Here is a 22,042-nt window from a genome sequence, read left to right as displayed (position 1 = left end):
ATTTTATCTGCTCCTTGGTGTGTGGAATCGATATGAGAGGGGTATTGTTAAAATAAGTGTGGATATTGACAATGACTCCCACGCTTGGAATTGCGTTTCTATTCCTCGCCGAAGGAAAGATTGAATAAAGATTGAGTTAATGATATTCAGCTCGCAGTTTTTAGTAGCGAGGTCAGTGGTGGAATAAATGCTATCATCTCAAGAGTAACTGTGCCCTATGCATGTAAGAAAAGTTGAGGTCACGAGACCTTGGTACGATTATCTTTTGGGCTGACGCCGAATATGTATGTATTACCTTGTTATTATTACTGGTTATTTCATCTAATTAATCCCTTTGATTTACGTTACATTACAATAAATTCTCATCTATCATTTATAACGATTTTTACTCGTAGTAGTGTTAGTTGTTAGCTTTAATTGTTTGAGGAGAATAACGTTTTCAGCTCAGGGCTATGTATTTCGCCCTTCCTGATCGGGGATCCACGGCAAATTTGTTTCCCTACGATGGTCGTGATTCACTATGTGTGTCCTTTAGTTAGGGAGGGTGTGGCTCAGTACCCCCGATTATAAACAAATTTACCCATCAAAATGTGACTAGCGTTACGCACAGTGAATTGCGGCAGACAAGTGAACCTGTCGTTATCATCACAACTCTGCAACTCGCACTTTACATTGGAAACAACGTCTGTGGACCTCCCTATGCTTTTTCTCGGATAACGCCAAGAGACATGCAATTTAAAAAATCTTATTCACTTCATGTACAGCAATTTACTTCGATATCCGTATACATCGTAGAATACCGTAGCGAAGCTAGTAACGTCATAAATGCCTCGACATGTGTGCGAAATTATTACAGACAAAGTTGATACGAAATTGCCGTCGTAAATCTCAAGTCTCTATACGATCTTCCTGTAGGTAGGACCTTAAAGTGCAACTCAGTCTTTCGTGTGGAGATATAGATACGCGCATCACAGTATTTTCACGTTCAGGTAGAGGCGTTACCAAACGAAGCATTTCGGTATATGCGTTTTCATCCATTCTTAAATAATTACGCCAGACATTAGGATCGTTCTTTAAATTTTCATGTGAATATATATCTCTTTTTAAAATCAATTTTTTGCTCCATTTCAATCTACAACGTTTACTTCTCCTCTTCTTTAGCAGCAAACAGTAAAAAATAACTGTAACAAAAGTGAATCGTCACCGGGCCACATTGCTGTGATAGCACCTACCCCGAAGTCGAACTTGTCGTACTGAAGTTTGCGCAAATTTACTCGTGCTGTGGGGACGCTGCACAGTCCTCCGTGCCTTTGCGCAAACTATACCGCACAAATATGCTCGAAGTAAAGCCTGCGCGTTACATACGTAGTAGCATTAGCTGTTTCAGAGGGGTTCGGCCGCCATCGCCACCACAGGCCCTCGGGAGAGGCCTCCGCCGCATTGACCTCACGCAAGGTCATTGCTATGCTGCATGCTTAACCTCACAGACGCTATCTTGGAGGGCCTTAACCTTAGTTTTCAAACGTAAGAAAGCAAGCCTAACTTCAAGGAGGGGACTAAATTCAGTTTTACGACCAGATGCCCTTCCCGACGCTATCTAGAATAGTAGGGGAATGAGTATTCTCGAGACGTTATTTCGAGTAATAAGGCAAAGGAGATCGCATAAGAGAGCACACCTAACCACATGGAGGAGCCTAACCTCAGGGCCAGGTGCCCTTCTTGACGTCAATTGCACACGATGGCGGCTATACACAGAATGTTATGAGACTAACCCTTAGAACCTGGGTCAGAGGTTACTGTGCAAGATGGTGGCTATACATAGGCTCTTATGAGACGGCTCGCGGGCTCTTGCGCAAGATGGCGGCAATATGAAGTCGTATATGGAGAAAGCTAGTCTAGAGGCTGAAAAAATCTTGACTCAACTGTTAACGTGATTACAGTGTAAGCTTAAACTATGAGGTATGGATTCGACTCTAGGCTTAACCTGACAGACCCCAGGTTCGACCCTACGCTTAAGGGCCTATGTCTTAAATTCGATACAAAGAAATCTTGACTCAACTGCTAACGTGATTATAGTGTATGCTTAACCTATCAGCTACGGATTCGAGTCCAGGCTTAACCTGAGAGACTCCGGGTTCGAACCTAGGCCTAAGGGCCTAAGTCTTTAATTCGATACTAAAAAATCTTGACTCAACTGCTAACGTGATTATAGTGTAAGCGTAAACTGTCAGCTATGGATTCGACTCCAGGCTTAACCTGACAGACCCAGGGTTCGACCCTAGGCCTAAGGGCCTAAGTCTTAAATTCGGTACTAAAAAAATCTTGACTAAACTGCTAACGTGATTATAATGTAATCGTAACCTTACAGCCACGGATTTGACTCCAAGCATAACTTCGCATGTCCTGGATTTGACCCTAGGCTTATAGGATTTATCATTACAGACTCATGAATGCTAGCTTAACCCAAATACCAACGTGATTATGGTTAAGAATGCTAGGTATACCCACCCATTTGACGCCAGGCTTAACTTTACAAGGGCGCTACAGTCTCAAGTTTGCGACTCAACCTAACTAGACGAGATGAGACATGATCTAGGAACTTTGGTGCTCAGATTGGTAGAAGCTGATGGCTACAAATAGGACTAGGGATATGGTGTAAGGTGTAATATGAAAGTTTTATTCATAGCGGGGTGTAATATTGGGAAGCATCTTTGAAGTTCTAAGACAGAGATTGATCTGAACTACTGCGGGGCTAAATTCCGACTCTAAAACGTATTTAGTATGACGTAAAGCTAATATTATTAACCTACAGAGAGATTAGAGCGGGTCTCGTTGGGGGCACTTTTTGGCTGCTAATGTCAAGTCGTACCAAGAAAAGTACTCATCAGGATTTTTTGCTGAGGCATGAAATAGCGAGTTTTTTTTTTTTTTACATTTTAGCCTAGCATGCACATATCAGCAAGACTGCACGGGTTAGTTGGCTAGCTTTGGAAGTATTTGCTGACACAAGGAATACAAAGTTCATTGTTTCACAAGTTCGCAACTTGGGTACCTACACGCAGGAAGACCTGACCTATCTTCATACTGAATATCCAATATAATTCGAGGTTAAAGTTTTGGGTCAGAACTGGTCTCTGTTGAATGTTAAGAGTCTTTCACAGGACCTGAAAAAAGTTGATGGCATTTCACAGATGAAAAGGATTATCATGGAAAAAAGTGTGGTAAAGGGTAAACCCAAGGTTCATATCGAATGTCGCCAATATTACAGAACTGATATAGGTGACGGTGAGAAGTCTGCATTGTTGAAAAAGGGGAAAGTGCTGAAAAGTACAATGCAAGAACATCCAATCGCTTGTTCTATTTCGAAAGGAAAGAAACAGGACATAAAGAAGTTGCTTGAGACGTTTGGAGGAGAGAACTGGGCGGAGGACGAATCACTCAAGTGGTGCAGCCAGAAGAAAATGACGATGACGATGAACAATGTCCCTGTGAAGAAGATGATACTGGACTAAACCTGTAGAGATCTACCCATGAGTGTACTTGTACTCAGGAGAAGGTAAACAACTTGCTTTGTAATATTAAGTGAATTTCTAAATAAAACTAAATACATTGTCGCCATGATTACACTAATTCATCCGAAACGCAGTATAGTACAATTTAACCTTCAAAACGCAGTATGTCAGTGATTATTGTACAAAATGCAGTGAGTCCAAAACAAAATTGGCTACAGAAGGAGTGTATACAGAAAGATATTTCAATCCCCTGGAGGATCTCTAAGGCTACCTTCGTTTGGTATTATGGCGTTTTATCGTTCGCTACGTGCGCAGCACAGCGGCGCATTTCACATCATGAGCATACCTCAGTGTCGTCAGTCTACCCTGCAATTGGCATAAAGTTCTGACCACTCCTTCTTGGTGTTGCATTTGCTCTGTCAGTCAGTGTAGCTTGGTTCAATCAATATTATCGAATGCCTTTTCTAGATCAACGAATTCCATGTACGTAGGCTTGTCCTTCTTTATTCGATCCTAAGATCAGACGTAAAGTCAGGATTGCTTCACGTATTCCTACAATTCTTCTGAAACCAAATTGATCTTCTCCCAATTCAGTTTCAACTTGTTTCTCAATTCTTCTGTAAATAATACGTGTTCAAATTTTGCAGGCATGAGATACTAAACTGATAGTGCGGCAGTTTTCACACCTGTCAGTACCGGCTTTCTTGGGAATAGGTATAACAACATTCTGCCGAAAATCGGAAGGGACTTCTCCTGTGTCGTACATCTTACCCACTAAATGGAATAACCTTGCCATGCTGGTTTCTCCTAAGGCAGTCAGTAATTCAGAGGGAATGTCATCAATTCCAAGTGCCTTGTTCCTATTTAGGTCTCTCATAGCTCTGTCAAACTCTGACATCAAAATTGGGTCTCCCATTTCATCAGCATCAACAGCCCCTTCTTGTTCCAGAACCAAATTATCTACATCTTTACCTTAATACAACTGTTGGATATGTTCTCGCCATGTTTCTGCTTTGTATTCTTTCCCTAGAAGTGGCTTTCCATCTGAGCTCTTAATATTCATACGCATAGATTTCCTTTCTCCAAGTGTTTCCTTGATTTTCCTGTATGCAGCATCTACCTTTACCAGGACCATACAACCTTCGACATCCCTCCACTTCTTTTTCAACCAGTCTTCTTAGCTCCCTTGCACTTTCTATTCACTTCATACTTTAATCGCCTGTATTCTTTCTGCCAGCATTCTTGTATTTTCGTCGTTCATCAATCAGGTCTAGTATGTCCTGAGTTATCCACTGATTCTTAGTTGATTTTTCTTCCTTCCTAACATCACGTCAACAGCACTTTTGACTTCATTTTTCATTACTATCCACTCTTGCTCTATTGTGTCTCCTTTAGCCTTTTCATTTAGCCCTTGTGCAACATGTTCCTTGAAACAATCCCTCACACTGTTTTCTTTCCACTTGTCTAGATCCCATCTTTTTGCATTCTTCCCTTTCTTCAATTTCTTCAACTTCAGATGGCATTTCATGACCAACAAGTTGTGATCAGAGCCCACGTCTGCTCCTGGGAAAGTTTTGCAATCCAACACCTGGTTTCTGAATCTCTGCCTAATAATTATGAAGTATATTTGATACCTTCCAGTGTCTCCAGGTCTCCTCCACGTATACAGCCGTCGTTTGTGGTGTTTGAACCAAGTATTGACAAGGACAAAATTATGATCAGTACAGAACTCAACCAGCTGAGTTCCTCTTTCGTTCATTTGTCCCAATCCAAATTCTCCTACTGTATTACCTTCTCTTCCTTGGCCTACCACTGCATTCCAGTCTCTCATCACAATTAGATTCTCGTCAAATCTTACATATTGTATTAAATCTTCTATCTCTTCATACATTCTTTCGATTTCTTCATCATCCGCTGAACTAGTAGGCATATAGACCTGCACTATTTTGGTGGGCATTGGTTTGGTGTCTATCTTGACGACAATAATTATTTCACTATGCTGGTCGTAGTTGCTTACCCGCTGCCCTCTTTTCTTTTTCTTTATTAAACCAACTCCTGCATTACCCCTGTTTGATTTCGTGATGATAATTCGGTAGTCGCCTGACCAAAAATCCTGTTCTTCTTGCCAACGTACTTCACTTATACCAACTACATCTAACTTGTGTCTATCCATCTCCCTTTTCAGATTATCTAACCCACCACAACGATTCAAACTACTAACGTTCCACGCTCCGACTCGCAGAATGTCAGTATATCTTCCTGATGATCGCCCCCTCCTGTGTAGTCCCCACCCGGAGATCCGAACGGGGGACTAGTTTACCTCCAGAATATTTTATCCGGGAGGAAGCCATCATCAGTACATCATTCATACAGAGAGAGCTGCATGTCCTCGCGAGTTAGTTACGGCTGTAGTTTCCCGTTGCTTTCAGGCGTGTAGCAGTATCATCACAGCTAAGCCATGTTGAGTATTATTACAAGGCCATATCAGTCGATCATGTAGACTGCCGCTCTTGCAACTTCCGAAAGGCTGCTAACCCCCTTTCGGTGAACCATTCCTTAGTCTGGTCTCTCAACAGATACCCATCCGATATGGTTGTACCTGCGGCTCGGCTATCTGCTTCATTGGAACACGCAAGCGTCCCCAGCGCGGCAAGGTCACATGGTTCGTAGGGGACGTAATACTTGAAATATTAAGAGAAAGTTTACCCATTTCTATGCGGTCAGCGACAAATATACATTTTTCTAGTGTTTCAATTTAATAATATTTTTAAAAAGCCAAAACATTCTGAAGTTAAGACTTCTTCAGGTGGTGCTGACATGATTACTGCTGAAAAGGACAAAAGATCTGCAGGCGATGAAATACGGACAAATCCTGCTAGCACTTGAGTTGAAATAGCTAACATTTCCACCATCTCAAATGATATTGATATTATCGAATGGAAACCGGTATTAAACAGGGGCCATGTTTACCTGTAAAATAACTTTTCAATTAGCGCTAAACGTTTAGTCAGTGATAGGTACAACTAATAAAGTTAGTCATGTGTCTTGTTTGAAGACCCGTGTATTAAATTATTAATATTATGATTGTGTCAGTAGTACGACCTCTTCCTGAGTTTGAATTGCCGCTCATCAACTGTCAGTAGTTTAATCTAACGAAGACTGAACTCTACCATATTAATGGATTGAACGGTAATGAACCTGATCAACCTCAGCTCCATTCAGCTATCTGCCTTATGATGTAATTTCCCACCAATAACACAATTTAATTACGTCATTTTCTAGGGAAAATTACCCACTCCCCTTTACATAGCTGTGAGATTCAACTTGTAAGCGTCAGTCATCATCGGGACTTTTCAGACTACTACGTTAATAGAAGAAATCTCCTCGGGAGCCGAACGCGTAAGGCAAAGCGGAACAATCACCTAAATATGTGAACTTTATCTATTAATGGCAAACAGGGAGATTCCAGGGTACCCCTTTGGCATGTAACCGTTAGGTCGATATGCGTTTTCTCAATTTTAAATGTAGGGTTCCCCACCTCTGTGTTGGGACTTGAAATGTGTAAGTTTTCTATTGACATAATATAAGACGGTCCGCCCCGCGGTGTAGGGGACAATGTGTCCGCCTGTCACCCCGAGGCCCCGGGTTCGATTCGCGGCTGGGTCAGGGGTTTTTAATTTTAAATGATTAATATCCCTGGCCTGGGGACTGGGTGTTTGTGTCGTTCTTAACGTCCCTTTCCTCACATTCAACACTCTACACTTCCTCCATTCCAATTACATGCAGGTTCACATCACATGGTGCAAGTAGGGGCAAATGAACTCTATAGGTCGACGCCCCGAACAAACAGCATAAGAAAATGTAACACTCCTAAAAGGGATGCACTAGTGTGTATCCTCGTTTCCCTTATCCATTTCATTGTCTGGTGACTATGTTTTCAAATTCTAAATTTTCTTCCCTTCTTTTAGGACTTGACCTCTTCTTGTCTTGGTATGACAGGGCCTTGTACTAGGAGTGCCTCAATTTCATTTTGGTTCTCGCCTGTATTTTCTGTCTCCCGAACGAATTTAGGGTAGCATTTAAGAGCAGAATACTGCTAAATGTAATGGAGGTGTTCTGACGTGAAGTCATTAACCTAATGTGAATTCGAGGCCCATTACGTCACTGTAAAGTATTAATTGTGAATTGTGGTTCGGATTTCTAGGCCCATCTGATATGTAATTTTGTATTCGACGGTTCGGTTCCCCTCTTGGTAACTTTGTTGTAGAAGCCTCTGCGTCTTCCTTTTTGAAGGAAATAAGGTCCTATAGAGGGGGAATTTATTTGTAAAAGCTAATCTCACAATTTATGCCAAAGATTTGTAATTTTTTGAGACTTATTAGCTTTGTTTCGACTTAAAGGCTTTGGTGGAACGCGAGTCCTTTTTCCCCTGGCGATTACTTAACTGAGCTTGACGGATTGTTATCTGTTGTTAAATCTATATCATTGTTCTTCTTTTTGTTTTCTCGAGATATTTTCTTCGGTACATAAAATAAAGTATTCAGTAATCGTAATTTTCAAAATTTAAAGTTTGGTTCTTAATTTTTCCAGCTATTTAGCCCTCACGTTTACTTCCCTATCGAGATCACGAAAACCCCCGTAACCATTATTGTTATCATTATTATTTATTCAAAATAAACTGCACACTTGACCCTAACATGGGAATACGTAGTTGGTAGTGGTGGCTTGTATGACTTTGCATGCTTAGTCCATCCTCCTTGTCTATAGTAATATAATTATATAATAAAATAGGAACTCGTTAAACGTTTGAAGAGTTTTCATTCGTATTATTTATCTATGGAATTATTGAATGCTTAGTGGAATGTTGATAGTCATATAACAATTATAATTCATGAAAATATATGGAACTGTAAATGATAGTGCGGTTCTCACATCTCGCTTTACTCCACAATTTAAATTCGTTGTTCTTTTTGTTGTATATATTTTAATAAAGTTCCACCCTCCTTCAGGGAATCCTGGATCCGCCCCTGATCACTGCTCCGTAGTTTACCATGTGTCTCTGAATTTACCTCCCTATAACTCTCCTAAAAAAACAAAAAAAAACCACGAACTCATACGTAGGTCTACAATTGCCGTTCAAGTGAAGGCCATCTAAACTCAAACTCGATCTCCTGCCGCCCACTCATTAGGATCTTCAAATCTCACTTGCAATTTCCCGCATACCCATTCCATATATCCCCAATATTATTCTATTCATTATCCCTCTTACACACTTTCCCACTGATAAGTCTCTCCGCTTCCTTAAAATTCTCCCGCTCTGCAGTAACCAGATCCCACAAATCTCCTGCTTTCCTTACGTTGAAAGCTACCACATTCTCGTTATACCCCTCCCGCAATTCTATTTTCCTCAACATCTGCCTTAATACTTCACTCTGTTTCCCTTTCCTTCACCTCCCTAACCTGATCAAGAACGCCATCGTCTTTAGATCCCCTCCTCTCCCGGTTAATTTTTCTTCCCATCTCTCTTCCAGCTTCTTCCTCCTATCCACTTTTCTACGTTTCCCTTTCTTCTTGCCCCGCCCTATCTCTGTAACACTTCCCTGATCTCCCTCCATCTTCCCTCTGATGATCTTCCTCCAGTGACTCAAACCAACATCTCCTGGGCCCCCTCCCTTAGGATAACAATTAGCCATCGATTTCCTTGACTTAAAAAGACTTTAGCCCACCTGCCTTTCCTTCCCTTTTGCGTACCTACCTGCTCTCTGAGGATCGGAAGAGCCCAAGGTAGATAGAGTAAGAGGTAGGGATCACGCGCAGGTCTCCCCACCACTCTTGGCCGTCGATGAAGTCATCTTGAACCCTCAGCGCCTTGTCTTCTGTATGAGGTAGGCTAATACACAGCTGTGAACTATTTTGTTTTAGCCACAAGTTAGAGATAAGATAACTTCATTGATATTTTAACTTCACCTCAGAAAAGGCATTCCACTTCACTATTACAGTAGAGTAATAATAGGAGATCAAATACAGTGTGAATCAAGCAGCGTTTCTGAAGTGTTTCGATCTGTATAAACGGTTGTAACAATGCTAAGACTGTGATCGCAGTGGAATGGCCATTCCATATGTTCATGTTATCTATGATAACAATAACAAGGGTCTCTAATTGTTACAGACTCGAACATTAAAGCGTGATGATTACAAGAAATATGCCAGTTGTTACAGCAATATTGGGAAACTATATACACTGTCAACAACACAAATAGCAAATGTTAGGAAACTGTCCACAACACCAACAGCATAGTAAATGTTCTCCTCCAAGTGCCAGGAGCTGACAAATTCCACGTTAACATTAGATAGGCTATATAAATTAATGAGCCTGTATATTAACATTCTTAGCACTGGTTTCGTATACAACATAATAAAGAGCCTTTCATAAAAAAGTATGTATGTTATACAAAAAGAATAATGCTAATATTTTAAAAAAAGAACATCAAACACACTCTATAGCATCAGTGGAATTTCTTTGCTTTTCTTCTTTTTTTATCGGTATTGTATTAACTGAAACCTGATCTCTTGAATGTCTTACTTTTGTTTAAAGCGCCCATTCGAATAAAAGAACGGCTTCTCGCGAAGCAACTTGTAAGCTCATAGATTTCGGGGAATTTCTTCTTCAGGATATCCGTAAGGTTTGTGATGATGTTAGAACCCTCTTTCAGTTCTTACCCGTGGTAAAATTTGAACTCTCTTTCCATCTGCACCACAGTGGAGTACCATCGCTCTGTAGGCTGCATCAAACTGTCTCTAGAAGTTTTTGAAATCTAATTGCCACCTTTTGTATGTTGACCTGTTTTCTATTTCTGTATCGAGGTTCTTCTTCTTTACCCTAAAAGCTATACAGCCAGTGAAATCTTTAAGCAGCTCATCACGATCCTTGGTTTCGCGACTGTCCTCGACCTGTTTTACTAGCTCTTCAAGGGCTTTAACGAACCCTTGCTCATCCTCCAGTAAAGAATAGGATGTTGTGGGCTCAACGATGGCCTTTTTTAAAAAATATTTGTTCTTGGCGTCGACCTCTGTAGATCTTTTGCCACTACGTTCACCATATGATAGGAATCTGCGCGTACGGTAAGTGTAATTGCGGAAGTGTAGAGTGTTGAATGTGAGAAAGGAAGGTTAAGGACGACACAAACACCCAGTCCCCTGGCGAGGTATATTATTTACAATTAAAAACCCTTGACCCGGCCGGGAATCGAAACCGGGGCCGCTGGGTGACAGGCGGACGCGTTGCCCCCCGATATCCACGGAGTTCATCAGTATCATGTAACATATTTGGACGTAATGTTTCATAATCTTCCGGAGAACAGTTTGAATTTCTTATCGCCTCGGAAGCATTGAGGCTGACAGCAATGATTTCACCTTTTGCGTCACAGCTGTCGGAAGAGGATGGTCATGAAGTCTCCCGAACCCTCGAAGCTCAGAAAGATAGCTTTCGATAATGTCTTGATTACTTCTGTCACCATTTATTTAAGCCAGTGGCTTTAAGGAATACATGAAAGTGTACGTTTCGTTCCTTCGCGTGCCTGCTGTGTTTTGTGCAGCCTGCACTCGCATGACAAACCATACTGAAAAGTGTACACTATTACTGATTTTTTACGTTTCATCACATAAAATAAACACACACGGTTTCTTATATACCACAGATATGTTACTATCGTGTACTATTAGCACCTAGCTTCTGCGTGCACAGCGATTCTTATTCGAACTACCTCTACCTCATTCAGGGCAGATTCAACGCGAAGGTCCTGCGTGACGTCACAGCTCTGCTTTGCTACTGCGCACCTCTCTCGTGATCCCTACCTTGTATTCTACGTACCTTGGGAAGAGCCAACACGGGAGTGTCCGTTACGGGCATATAGACGGCCAGGAAACAGACTAGGAAGAAGAAAGAGAAGCTGAGGAAGTAGAAGAAGAAGAAGGTACCGTACTCTACTGAGTAAATGATCGAGCCTTGAACATTACCGACAATATGTAATTTCTTCAGCTTAGCCCGGTTGTATCTGAGGTCGCTGGAGTTGCTAATGCCGCGTGATTTCTGAGATGAAAATCCCAACGTGGTATCGACGGGGATTCGATCCTCAGCTTTTCCAGCTGAGAAGCCGGCAGCTAAACTAATCACGCCCATACCGGTAATAATAATAATAATAATAATAATAATAATAATAATAATAATAATAATAATAATAATAATAATTGTACCATTTTATTTCTGTTATACGAAGTTTTGGATCACAAAATTCAGTCAGTTGATCTCTCCTTCCATGGACCTGCTGTCGTATTACTTTTCTGCCCTGAAGCAACTGACGTCAAAGTTGTGTTTTACCGTCTGTTTACCCGCGGAGAGGTTCCTTCTCTCTTTGGGCCAAACATCGCGGGACATAACACCCAGTGCTCTTTTCAAGAAATGCCGTATACTCTGGAGTTGTAACTGGTAATTTATCCTTTCCTAAATTCATCCCGTTCTACTGACTGATACAAATCAATCCGTTCTTCAAAAGTCCGTTCTAAGTGTTTAAACTACTGTAAATTAAAATATCAGGTTTTGTCTCGAAGTGTGAGGTATGTTATTACAAAGACGCGTGTTGGAAAGTTGTACAGCTTATTCCGTTAATTTATTGTGTTACAGATTTTCTTCATTGAGGAATTGTGATTTCTATCATTTACACTGTGTCCACAATCTCTATTCTCGGCAATGTTCAAGTTCCATAATTTACTTTTGCGAAAATTATAGATCACAATTGAGAACATTAAGCAGTTAATACTAATCTTTCTTAGTTTCAGCATTCTACATATTTTTAATATTTTTAATTTTCTTAAATTTTATTTTTACTTAAACATTAAAACTGTATACGCATATAACTGGCATCCTCTTGGAAAACTCCTGGCCTTTTTGTCACAAGTGCCGGCAAATCTATCCCTCGTGTGTTGTAGCAATATAACGTATATCTAATTTTTTTGGACAGAGGAATTTTTCTGAAGGGCTACGCAGGTGAAAAATTGCGGATATTAGTTTCAGAAAGAAATTACAATATGTAGTGCATAATCTTAATTATTATTTTGCTGTGTTATTTACCACTGTTTGCAATTTAATAGTGACGCTGTGAATGTTGAGTTGTTCTTTACAATGTAGGCTGCGAAATATGGTAGTAGGGTTCGAAATTTTGAGAAGTTTCCGTTTAGGATATCTGTAAAATTATCATATGTAGAATTCTTGTTATGGTTATCAGTGTTATGGGGATTCTTCTGCATAGTATTAGTCATAGAAAACTTGAGGTCCTATAGGTATGATCACAATAATAATAGTCATGTAAAATTTTGAGTCTTTTTGGTATGTTCATAATATCAATCAATCAATCAATACTGATCTGCATTTAGGGCAGTCGCCCAGGTGGCAGATTCCCTATCTGTTGCTTTCCTAGCCTTTTCCGAAATGATTTCAAAGAAATTGGAAATTTATCGAACATCTCCCTTGGTAAGTTATTCCAATCCCTAACTCCCCTTCCTATAAATGAATATTTGCCCCAGTTTGTCCTCTTGAATTCCAACTTTATCTTCATATTGTGATCTTTCCTACTTTTATAGACGCCATTCAAACCTATTCGTCTACTAATGTCATTCCACGCCATCTCTCCGCTGACAGCTCGGAACATACCACTTAGTCGAGCAGCTCTTCTTCTTTCTCTCAATTTTTCCCAACCCAAACATTGCAACATTTTTGTAACGCTACTCTTTTGTCGGAAATCACCCAGAACAAATCGAGCTGCTTTTCTTTGAATTTTTTCCAGTTCTTGAATCAGGTAATCCTGGTGAGGGTCCCATACACTGGAACCATACTCTAGTTGGGGTCTTACCAGAGACTTATATGCACTCTCCTTTACATCCTTACTACAACCCCTAAACACCCTCATAACCATGTGCAGAAATCGGTACCCTTTATTTACAATCCCATTTATGTGATTACCCCAGTGAAGATCTTTCCTTATATTAACACCTAGATACTTACAATGATCCCCAAAAGGAACTTTCACCCCATCAATGCAGTAATTAAAACTGAGAGGACTTTTCCTATTTGTGAAACTCACAACCTGACTTTTAGCCCCGTTTATCAACATACCATTGCCTGCTGTCCATCTCACAATATTTTCGAGGTCACGTTGCAGTTGCTCACAATCTTGTAACTTTTTTATCACTCTATAGAGAATAACATCATCCGCAAAAAGCCTGACCTCCGATTCCACTCCTTTACTCATATCATTTATATATATAAGAAAACTTAAAGGTCCGATAACACTGCCTTGAGGAACTCCCCTCTCAATTATTACAGGGTCAGACAAAGCTTCACCTACTCTAACTCTCGGAGATCTATTTTCTAGAAATATAGCAACCCATTCAGTCACTCTTTTGTCTAGTCCAATTTCACTCATTTTTGCCAGTAGTCTCCCATGATCCACCCTATCAAATGCTTTAGACATGTCAATCGCGATACAGTCCATTTGACCTCCAGAATCCAAGATATCTGCTATATCTTGCTGGAATCCTACTAGTTGAGCTTCAGTGGAATAACCTTTCCTAAAACCGAATTGCCTTCTATCGAACCAGTTATTAATTTCACAAACATGTCTAATATAATCAGAAAGAATGCCTTCCCAAAGCTTACATACAATGCATGTCAAACTTACTGGCCTGTAATTTTCAGCTTTATGTCTATCACCCTTTCCTTTATACACAGGGGCTACTATAGCAACTCTCCATTCATCTGGTATAGCTCCTTCGGCCAAACAATAATCAAATAAGTACTTCAGATATGGTACTATATCCCAACCCATTGTCTTTAGTATATCCCCAGAAATCTGATGAATTCCAGCCGCTTTTCTAGTTTTCAACTTTTGTATCTTATTGTAAATGTCATTGTTATCATATGTAAATTTTATTACTTCTTTGGCCTTAGCCTCTTCCTCTATCTTGACATTATCCTTGTAACCAACAATCTTTACATACTGCTGACTGAATACTTCTGCCTTTTGAAGATCCTCACATACACACTCCCCTTGTTCATTAATTATTCCTGGAATGTCCTTCTTGGAACCTGTTTCTGCCTTAAAATACCTATACATACCCTTCCATTTTTCACTAAAATTCGTATGACTGCCAATTATGCTTGCCATCATGTTATCCTTAGCTGCCTTCTTTGCTAGATTCAATTTTCTAGTAAGTTCCTTCAATTTCTCCTTACTTCCACAGCCATTTCTAATTCTATTTCTTTCTAGTCTGCACCTCCTTCTTAGTCTCCTTATTTCTCTATTATAATAAGGTGGGTCTTTACCATTTCTTACCACCCTTAAAGGTACAAACCTGTTTTCGCATTCCTCAACAATTTCTTTAAACCCATCCCAGAGTCTGTTTACATTTTTATTTACCGTTTTCCACCGATCATAGTTACTTTTTAGAAACTGCCTCATACCTGCTTTATCAGCCATATGGTACTGCCTAACAGTCCTACTTTTAAGACCTTCCTTTCTATCACATTTATTTTTAACTACCACAAAAACAGCTTCATGATCACTAATACCATCTATTACTTCAGTTACCCTATAGAGCTCATCTGGTTTTATCAGCACCACATCCAAAATATTTTTCCCTCTGGTTGGTTCCATCACTTTCTGAATCAGCTGTCCTTCCCATATTAACTTATTTGCCATTTGTTGGTCATACTTCCTGTCGTTCGCATTTCCTTCCCAATTGACATCTGGCAAATTCAGATCTCCCGCTTCAATCACATTTCTTTCCATGTCGTTTCCCACATAGCTGACTATCCTATCAAATAATTCCAAATCCGCATCAGTGCTACCCTTTCCCGATCTGTACACCCCAAATATATCAAGTTGCCTATTATCTTTAGAAATGAGCCTTACACCTAGAATTTCATGTGTCTCATCTTTAACTTTTTCGTAGCTTACAAATTCTTCTTTCACCAGAATGAAAACTCCCCCTCCCACCTTTCCTATCCTATCTCTACGATACACACTCCAGTGCCGTGAGAAAATTTCTGCATCCATTATATCATTTCTCAGCCATGATTCAACTCCTATTACAATATCTGGTAAATATATATCTATTAAATTACTTAATGACAGCAATAAGGTAATATATTTCTCTGGCCTGTGTTTTAGTGTAAAATCATTGGAAGTAATCAACAACCCCAGTACCTTCTAACTACTTCAGATGCAGTGTGAAATGGACCAGGAAGTAAAAATCAAAGAGGAACCAGCCTGGCTTGAAGGAACAACTAATGCATCACTTGTGAGTCTAATGGCAAATAACTTTATAGAGATCAGAATTTAACCCTTAGTAGCTGAATAAGTTTGGCAGGAGCGTAATTTACTATGTGCTTCCCCAATATTAACCTGAGCACTCACCATTTGCTGCATGGGCATCTAGGAAAGGTATGTCTGTGTTTTGTTTCTTTGTTGGGATTATGTGATAATGTGCTACACAAGGCAGCCAACTCTTAGGAACTACAAACAACAGTATTGATGTACATCTATGGGTCCAACTAGTGACAAAAACAAGGAAAGGGGTTCTGGTGGCACATGTCCCCAGATTATGGTCTCCGAGTGGACAATTGGCCTCTAGCATTTACTAGGGAGACGGCAGTGCATTCTATGTTTGATAGTGGCAAGAAGCTGAATTAAAGTTGTGGACTTGATAGTGAAGGAACCTTGGTTAGGTCCAGCTACCAATGAAGTTGTGACAGGCAGTGTTTCAAGATCGAGGCATCAGGGCATTTCATGAGCTAAGTACCCTTCAAATGACTGTTTATTGATTACCTCTGGTGTTTATTGAAATGGATTTCTGTAGGTTATATGGTTATGTTTTTATTCTCCATTGTTTGGTAATGGTATCATTGTGGGATTGACGTAATTTCCTATCATACATTAGCCAATTGCAGTGCTAGTAGCTGTTGAACTGAAGGACAATTATGGGTGCTGGATTTAATTAGGTTATGGCCAGAAGGTCTTTGGCTGTCATCGTGAACATATTTTTCCTCCAAAAGAAATTCCACGTATGATTTGCATCATTTAAACTTCTTTACAGTGTTACTAATGTTAAGTGATCTCATAGTAAAACTCTGCCTGAGCAGTTAACTGCCACTTTAGCACGTCTAAAGCAAACACTCTTATGAAGGCAGAGAAGCTGTGAAGTAATTTTGGAGAAGAAGCGAGATATTTTCATCGTTTTTCCTTGCCCTGTCTGTTGCTACTGTAAACACAGCCCATTGCAATCTTCCGAATGTGTGGCTTTCAGTTCAGTGGCTCTTCATCTGATAGCTTACATGGTGATGTGATAACATTCTACTTTCTTGTTGGCGAGTGTAATTCGGGTCCGTTCTAGAGGTGTTTGATGAAGCTGAATTATCCCAGCATATGTCTGTAGTTATACTGGCATGAAAGTGAGTTCGTACACATCATTCTTGCACCTCAGAGACTTTGAAAACCTTGAGAGTTGGAAGAAGGACGTTCAATGAGTAACTGTGACTTGACAATAATAATCTATTCCCAAAAATGCGAACTGCTAATTTATAGATGTGATATTGTCCAGGAGTTTTTTCAAGGTGAAATTCTGCAGTTTATGCACACTGTTCTCTCAATAGATGTGTGCTAGTTGAGTTCTAAATTACGGACACTACAGAAGAGAACGGTGTCTGAACATATCTGAGATGCGAGTGCACTGCTATTCAAGATCACTACTTTTGACATTTCTTGTTATGTTCTATTCTTGGGTACATAGAAAAAACAATAGATGTCATCAACAACAACGGAAATCAAGAACTACAACGTGACCATAAAAATGAATTTCAAAACAAAATAAAACAAGCTATCAAGCAAACGGACTTTATTCTCACAAAACAAGAAAAAGAAAGCCTCACCATCAAAAATCCCAAACTATCCACACTAAGAGCCATCCCCAAAATACACAAAAACTCGTGTCCCTTTAGACCAATAGTAAATTTTAATGATTTGCCAAGTTACAATTTAGGCAAATAACTGAAAAAAAATTTTGAAAGAGAAAATCTTACTTAAAGAAGACAGATAAATTAAAACCTGCCTAGAACTTATGAACCTCTTCCCGCCCGAAAGCACCCGACTGTTCACTTTGCCTTACGGTCCTTAGTGCCCAAAAATACCCAGCTGCATTATCTGCATACGAGTGCAATCTATGCAATAGTTTTGAATTTTTTGGTAGTGAATTGTTTATAAGGCATTGATGAACATGCAGTACAATATACAAGGCTTAGGAAATAAAAGAAGAGTGAGAATTTGTCTTGAATTTGTCTAGGCAACGGTCTTGAACTTCCGCGAGTGCGGGTTAGCTGTTTAGTTCGTAAACATGACGGGATTGAATACTGCTGATATTGGAACTGAGCTGAATAAAGGCGAAAGAAATGACACAGAATCATTGTGCAGGTGTGGAGGTAAATTTTTAGTGAGTAAGTAACATATTGACGAAGATAATTTTAGTGATAACGGTGATATAAGTGAAAACGGTTATCTAGAAATCTAGAAATCTAGAAATCTAGAAATCGGACCTGATGTTGATGTGGCTGCAATTCAGGTAACATAAACATTTTGTTTCGTTACTCGAATGATTATATGGATGATGTTGAACGTATCAATAATTTCAAAAGAGTATTATGAGAAATAGGTTATTGCTTTTTACATATGATAGGTGGAGACAATCTATTCAGTGGCATAATCAATTGCATATATATCAATGCAGCAATCAAACAGGTGTATTCCAGTAAAGTAGATACAGAATGGGAAGACACTTGCTAGAGGAAATGAAAGCTGATGTACGAGGTCACCATTGCACTTCCAGAATCACATCTCTATTGGCTTAGGGGCATTTAGACAACATGAGAATGTGACAACAGTTTTGAGTATCATCAGCGTGGGTGGGAGGTTTGAACCAACAAACTTATGACTCAATGAATAGAATAGAGAAGTGGACATGATGGTATGTTAAATGCAGTAAATGATGGTATGTTTGCTAATATTATTGAAAATGTGAATAGATTGTGATCAGTATTTTTGATAATATTTAACTTTTTTCTGAAACAGTGTGCTCTGCTTCAATGTTTCCTAATTAATAGGTTGAAACCTGGGGATAAGTGGAGCAAAAATGTGGGTGGTCAAGGGTTAAAGATACACTTTGACAGCACTAACATATACACCAATGTACCAATAGATGAATCCATTAAAATGATCAAAAATCTTCATAAAGAAAACACTTTACTTCAGGAAACCAAAGAAATAATTAGCCTTTTTAGAACAATGCTACACCAAAATTGCTTTGCATTCACTGACAGTGTCTATTGCCAAAAAGAAGGGTTAGCCATGGGCTCACCATTATAAGGTATAATAGTATCAAACATTTTTTGAATAACTTTGAAAACATATTCTGAACGTATCAGCATTCAAAAGGAATCTTATACTGGAGCAGATATGGAGGTGACATCATGTGCATATATGATAATGACTTCACTAATACACACCAGTTATTAAACACACTAAATTCTTTACAATATTCCATCAGCTTCACAATGGAGCAAGAATCTAACAAGAAAATAAACTATTTAGACATCACAATCAGCAGGAATAATGGCAATCTGTCTTACAAAGTATACAGAAAGCCCACTCAGACGTTGCATGCATGAATCTAACCACCCATACACACTAAAAATAACAGGATTGAATACAATGATACACAGCTATTTCCATACCAATGAGCAGAATGGATTTCAATAAAGTGGTACAAATCATTAAACAAATCATGAAAGAAGACAACCACCCTCTAGGCACAGTAGATAAAATATTAAGCAAACAAAAGGAAAATCCTCGGAAAACCACCACACTTGGTTCTCAACTACAGTACATTAATAATAACACATAAAAAGTAGCTAATATCTTTTTTGGAAACAAGGTTTAAAAGTAACCTTTAGAATGAACAACACACTGCAGAGACACAGCAACAAGTGCACCTAAACAAAAAAGACCCTTTCTCAAAGTCAGGAGTCTATGAACTCAAGTGCCAAGAACTTAACTCTAATGCCACCTATATAGGTCAGACAAAACAAAATTTCTACACAAGATTTAAAGATCACAATAAACGCGATCAGATATAATCGGCATTCAGTCTTTGGGGAACACATATACGACAGTTCACACTATTTCACAGACATCAACACAGATCTAAAATTTTACACATCGAAAATAAAATAAAATCTTCCAATATAAGGGAAGCAATCGAGATCTACTTTGCAAAAAATGCTAACGTAACCAGCTTTAATGACCATACATACTTAAAAAATTCTGCACACATCGCTCTACTCACATAATATGTGGACAATATTTACTCATTAAATTGGTGTTTATGACATTAATTTCTTATAGATATTCTCTATTTCAATTCCATACATTATTTAGCTAAAATAATTAAGTTGCATTCATCCATCGTATATAAAAGTACATTATAACATGAAGTAGGTTAATAACCTTCTCTCCCCTCTCCAGTGTTGAAAGAGTGTTCCACTCGCTCCGTCCTGCTTCCCTCTCTCCTCTCCATGGTACAGTATGCTAGATTTTAACGTCCAGTAGGAGGGATCCACAATGTTCGTCACTCCCCTCCCATGCCTCCCTTCCCCTCTCCGTAAGTTGTGTGCTGTACTCAAAACTTTCCATTTGCCTCTTGATGACCACAGTCCTGAAATAGTATTTGGTGACAACAGACTTGGCATCGGTAGTCTAGATAAGTTCAGAAGTTTTCTCATTATATTAATACTTGTAAGTTTCTAATTTGTCAATACTGGTTCATATTATCACTAAACTCTCTATCATTGACAAGTTTATGCAACGTAAACAATGCTGTATATATATTCATGTTTTACGTGATTTCATAAAATTTGAGGATGATCTTGCAGAATGAAACATGTCTTTCTTTGTATAATAGTGTGTACTTTTTACAGGTATGTTTGTAGTATAAGAATTTTATGTTAAAATTGTGTGTTTGACAAACTGGAAAGTTTTTATGTTACATTTAACTAAGTCTACAATGGAAAGTATGGCTTCATCTTTAACAAACTCTCCAATTTGTACATCATTTTATCTTTTTTTCCTTAGTTCGGCTACTGTTCGATTTCTTCTATATTAAATGGGATATGTGAATATATTCTAGAATTTTATACTTTAATTTGCATTTATTAGTAAATTAACTTATAATAAAATGTAAGCTTTTGATCACAGTCCCTCCTGCACCCCTGTAGTGTCAAAATGTTTCAGGTGGTGGTGGTGGTGATTATTGTTTTAAGAGGAAGTACAACTAGGCAACCATCCTCTATATAACACTAATCAGAGAGAAAAATGGAAGGGATTCGACACTTCGAAAAATGAATATATCGGCCAAAGGAAGACAAGGGCCACGAAGGGCGTGAAAATGAATGACTCCCTAGCCCTCGCAAACCTAATAGCGTCGGGGTCGGAAAAGAACAAGAGTTGACCAAGGGAGGTCGGATAGGATAGATGAAAGTGAGGAGCCTGGCACAAGTAAGTGGAAACAATGCCAGGACTCAGCTAAGGGCCCCGTGGTTGCCAACCCACGCTCCAATGTTCAGAGCCCCTGAGGCCCCCTTTAGTCGCCTCTTACGACAGGCAGGGGATACCGTGGGTGTTATTCTATCACCCCCACCCACAGGGGGATCAAAATGTTTCATGAATCCAAGTGAAAATTTTAAAGGTCTTGTAGTACGAGGGCCATCCGATAAATAAGTTTCCCTATTTTACAAAAAATACAAGCGGGCTATCTACACTTTTGCTGGCCCTGCGGGGTAGGGGTAGCATGCCTGGCTCTTACCCGGAGGCCCCGGGTTCGATTCCCGGCCAGGACGGATATTTTTACCTGCATCTGAGGGCTGGTTGGAGGTCTACTCACCCTACGTGATTAAAATTGAGGAGCTATCTGATGGTGTAATGGCGGCCCTGGTCTAGAAAGCAGAGAATAATGGCCAAGAGGATTCTTCGTGCTGACCACATGACACCTCGTAATCTGTAGGCCTTGGGACTGAGCAGTGGTCGCTTGGTAATCCATGGCCCTTAGGGGCTGTCACGCCATGGTTTTTGGTTTTATTTACACTTGTGAAATATTTCATTTTTATTCTACAACTCATACACTACTTCCCACATAATCACAATTTCAGTCCAAGCACTTTTATTATCTTGGCAGCAGTTTATTGATACCTTCATCATACTGGGTCGGGTCCTGTCTCTGTAGACAGCGGTTCACTTCCTCTTCCACCTCTTCATCAGTTGCAAACCGCTTACCTCCAAGGTGCAACTTGAGTTGTGGATAAAGATAGAAATCACTCGGGGCAAGTTTCGCAGAATAAGGTGGAAGGAGAAAATGGTCCCATTAGGAGTTCTGCA

General features: G+C 39.5%; 1 protein-coding gene across 2 annotated transcripts in view; it reads left to right on the top strand.

Moving 5' to 3' along the window:
* Nucleotides 1-11,394: 11,394 nt before the first annotated feature.
* Nucleotides 11,395-22,042, top strand: part of LOC136886535 (uncharacterized) — a 101,590-nt gene continuing 90,942 nt past the window's right edge. For both annotated transcript variants that reach the window (XM_068230608.1, XM_068230607.1), the window contains exons 1-2: nucleotides 11,395-11,485; nucleotides 15,737-15,866. In XM_068230608.1, coding sequence (XP_068086709.1) covers nucleotides 15,789-15,866 — 78 coding nt within the window. In that variant the 5' untranslated portion in view covers nucleotides 11,395-11,485; nucleotides 15,737-15,788. The remainder of the gene's footprint in view (nucleotides 11,486-15,736; nucleotides 15,867-22,042) is intronic.

The sequence above is a fragment of the Anabrus simplex genome, chromosome X (assembly GCF_040414725.1).
Source record: "Anabrus simplex isolate iqAnaSimp1 chromosome X, ASM4041472v1, whole genome shotgun sequence".
In the NCBI taxonomy this organism is placed as follows: domain Eukaryota; kingdom Metazoa; phylum Arthropoda; class Insecta; order Orthoptera; family Tettigoniidae; genus Anabrus; species Anabrus simplex.
The sequence above is the reverse complement of the archived record's forward strand: the minus strand, read 5'-3'. Positions and strand labels throughout refer to the sequence as shown.